The sequence below is a fragment of the Phaethon lepturus genome, unplaced genomic scaffold (genome assembly GCF_000687285.1).
Source record: "Phaethon lepturus isolate BGI_N335 unplaced genomic scaffold, ASM68728v1 scaffold28038, whole genome shotgun sequence".
NCBI classification, from domain to species: Eukaryota; Metazoa; Chordata; class Aves; order Phaethontiformes; family Phaethontidae; genus Phaethon; species Phaethon lepturus.
The window spans coordinates 8,300-12,197 of record NW_010557288.1 but is presented as its reverse complement, the minus strand read 5'-3'; the positions used below and the strand labels follow the sequence as shown (position 1 = coordinate 12,197).

Genomic DNA, 3,898 nt, shown 5'->3' with positions numbered 1-3,898 from the left:
CTCAAGGCAGGTCACCGCCGGGCGCCGGCATTCGGAGCGGGGGGTGGGTGTAGGGGACGGCTTGCCCTGGCCCCCCGGGCCTGAGGGGAGGTCTTCATTCCGCGGCCCCGGGTGCTACCGCGGCCCTGCTGTCTTCGAGCGCACGAGGTGAGTCCTTCCCCCGGCCTTGCGCTGGGGTGGGACTGCGCTGTTCCCCAGAGGTGTGTGCAAGGGTGGCGGGAGCACCCCAGGAGGAGCCAGGCTGGCCCTGAGGCACCTCGGGCAGAAGAAGGGCTATCAGGCCTTCGCCAGGCTGCCATCCTGCCTCTGCACGGAGCTGAGCAGCATTGGTTGACAGCGGGAGGAACGTTTTGTAAATTAAGCCCAAACTGATGTCCTTTACGATCAGAGAAGGTGCTAATCTCAGCACACCTTCCCAGCAGTCACTCTGTGCCCACCTAGGGATTCACCTGTGGTTCCAGTTCTTCACCAAAATCTTTGCAGCGTTGAGGTGGCATCCTCACAGAGGACACAGAAGTGAAGTTAGAAAGGTGCAGAGGGCTCTGCTGCATTGAAAGGGGTTTCCTAAACTGAGGCGGGTTATAATTTGGCTCCTTCCTGCCCATTTGGTATGGTGTAGGGTCAGGCTGGGCACACATTTTGAGTACAGCCAGGTGACAGCACCAGCTCCAATATTGCCAGCGGGCTCAATTCTGTCCCCAGCAAGGGGAGCCCTTCAGTTGGTTGCATGGTGGTCCTGTGCGAGACCTGCGTAAGAGCTGAGCCCCTCTTTGCTACCTGTTTGTAGAAACACAACAGGAAAACATTTGCTGCACTAAAGAGCTTATTAACATAAGGCAGAAAGCAAAAGGATGGTGTGTGAAGCACCACAGCAGTCTGTTGCTGAATCTTTGCAAGATGCCTCACATCCAAAATGAGACTTGTGCTGTTTACAGTCTGTTCTGTCAATGTCTGTGGCAAAAACACGGTGAAAAACACTGCCAATGCCCAGTGTACATGAGTTTATGTTCATGTTCCTTAATGCTTTGTTTCTCTCCTTGCTGGCATTATCTTAAATTTAAAGCCAATCTGAGCAGGATTCAGATTCCACCAGGCTGCTAAGGATAATTAGCTGACTCCCTCTTAATCCCTTTTTCTATTAAGAGACATTTATACAGTGGACTCCTGAAGTTCAGAGCACTTCTAGCAGACATTTGCCAATATGTGCCCTAAGTTTGACAGATGTTTGACAGATCAAGGTTAAGCATCTTGCTTTGCTTTATAGTTACTAATGTCTTGATTTGCAGTAGGGTGCTAATCTCAAGCAAATACCAAGTATTCTGTGCTCTGGTTCATACCATAATCAATAATTCATGTGTTGATAATAGCCCCATTAGCTGAGGTAAAGCCAGTGTCCTTATTTATAATAACAATATTCTGCTTTCCTAATGGCTTTTCTCTTTTACAGAGAGTTGTGGTTGTGGAAGACATAAAAAGATGGAAATCTATGCTTGAGCTTCCTGGGCAACCAAAAGAGAATCTGATTGAAGCTTTGGAGGAGCTGAAGAAGAAAATACCTTCCAAGGAAGTGTTACTTTCCACAAAAATAGGTATATCTTGTCTGATCTAGATTGTGAATATTAGACTGCCTTGTGTCTGCTTGGTTTGTCGGTACAAAAGAGACTACCTTGCAAGCCTTTTAAGGAATTAGTGCAGTTGTAGTCTCAAAAGGTTTATCCAATCATTGAATAAAAAATTGTTGGTATTCAGTCTGCAGTTTTCAGCAGTTGTACTGACAGTGTCAGCTATCCTCTAATTCCTCCCAGATTGCCTGCTTATAATCAAATACTGCATTGCCCCTTCTGCCATCAAATTTTTGAAGAGCTCTTCTTGGGCACCTGTGTGTGTTATTCCTTCTCCTGCAATCTGTCAGGAGCATGGCAGAGTGCTCTCTTGCTATCCAAGACATGGCTCATCTATTTGACCTGGCTGAATCCTCTGAACACATGAGAAATTCTCCTCAGATTGGCCCAGAAGTGCTTACTGCATCCTCACACTGAGGAATCCCAAGCAGATGGGCAGCTCCATGCAAATAACACAGCCCGATGTCTGACTCTTTGCCATAGGACTTGGGGGAGGGATAATGTGGGACCACATGGTCCCTGTCTTTCCAGTCTGAGAGCATCCTCGCGCGAGAGATGGTCGTGCTGGCCTTTGTTTGCCATTAGAGCAGCTGCGTCTCTATTGAAAGAGCTTCTCCCTTGCCTTAGAAAAGGAGATGCGATCTGCCCCTTTCCCCTTACTTCTGAATTGTCATTTCATTTGCCATGTTCAGCTAATTAAGGTTTTCCCCGACATTTTTCCCAGTGCCTGCCTGAACGCGGCTGGGCTGGAAGAGCCACCGAAGCCTAACAGTGACATCTCCTGGCCAACAGCGCTAGTGGTCAGAGAGGAATACCCTGCTGGAAGAAGGTCCCTTTTGTCTCCTCTCAGAGAAAAGCCCGTTTTGCACTGGCAGGCCCTGTCGATTGGAAAGACTCTGCTTGGAGTCACCGTGATGTTTGTGTGTTAAAATGCTGTAGCCATCAGCAGCAACATCTGCTTCCTTAAAGGGGTTTTCAGTTTAAAAACAGCATTCTTTGTAGGCCAATCTTACAAGCTTTCACGAGATCTAGTATCTGTGTAGAAAATTAACGTAGCCCTGTATTACATAAGTGACTCTCCACACCTTGGTGACTTGGGAAGGTAATTTTCACACATACAGGTCAATTCCTTGCTAATTGCTTAGGCAAAAATCACTGCAGAAGTCAAGGAGTGCGAACTTCAGGCTTCATTCCTGATAATTTTATATTTATATTTGTGTCAATGCTCTGGTGGTTTTGTTGACACTGCCTGAGTTAAAAATGTGCATGGCTGCTTTAGCACCAATATGATTTTACTGGTATCCATTATGTTTTGTCCACTTAACAAAGCTGAAGGAGCTGTTGCTGTTTTCCAGGTCACACAGTGAATAAGATGCGCAAACATTCAGATCACGATGTGGCCTGCCTTGCCAAAGATATTTACACAGAGTGGCGAACTTTCATCAAAGACCATTCAAACAAGCCCTCAATAGAGGTCAGGAGTGATCCCAAGACTGAGGCTTTCAGAAAGAACGCGCGGAAGCTGCTTTGTGAAGCCCTGGATCTAGAGGTAGCGTTCAGATCCATTTGTCCTTGGCTCAAAGCGTTACTTTGTGTAGGAACAAGTTAAAGAAACCCAGTTCAGCCATAGCTACTCTAACACTGGTCCTGCCTGCAGAGTGGGGACAGGACCAGATGGTCTGTACGTATTTTCAGTGATGCACTGCACATCCCTATTTATAAGTAGCTTTGTTTTCAAGGTAGGTAATTTTTTTTTTTTGGTTGTTAACCAAGGAAACATGCTAATTTTAAGTAAGTAAGTGAGGTGTATTTGCTCTCATTTACATAACAGGTCAACAGAATAGTTGCATATCTACTGCAGTTGGGCTGTACAGGAGAAGGAGGAAGTTAATAAAACATTAAGTTTTTCCTACTACTTAACAGCTGTGAAAGCAACACTGGGACCTTTTGGGTGTTTCATATTTAAGTAATTAAACATTTGTAAATTTAAATCTATTGCAAAAACAGAGAGGCAAGGTTGACAGTATATAAAGTGGTGATAAATACCAGATCCCTCAGGTATTTTTAAGTAAATGAACAGGGCTTTGCTGTAAGGCTTAATGACTAGTTTGCTTGGTCTATGAAATGCCATAATAATTATCCTTTTAAATTTATTCATTAATTATCCTTTAAATGGCAAGTCAAGTGATAAGCACTCAAGAGTTTCAAAGTTGTGTGTTTGCTAGCTGTGAGAACAACCTCTCCAACTTCCAGTCCATCTGGGCTGAGGCAGCACA

General features: G+C 45.3%; 1 protein-coding gene across 1 annotated transcript in view; it reads left to right on the top strand.

Annotated features, from left to right (window-relative positions):
* Positions 1 to 1,447: 1,447 nt before the first annotated feature.
* The window catches only part of TCEANC2 (transcription elongation factor A (SII) N-terminal and central domain containing 2), a gene marked incomplete at its 5' end in the record, with an annotated part of 3,797 nt that continues 1,346 nt past the window's right edge, over positions 1,448 to 3,898 (top strand). The window contains 2 exons of the mRNA XM_010292736.1: positions 1,448 to 1,589; positions 2,978 to 3,171. Of these exons, the coding sequence (XP_010291038.1) occupies positions 1,448 to 1,589; positions 2,978 to 3,171 (336 nt within the window). The remainder of the gene's footprint in view (positions 1,590 to 2,977; positions 3,172 to 3,898) is intronic.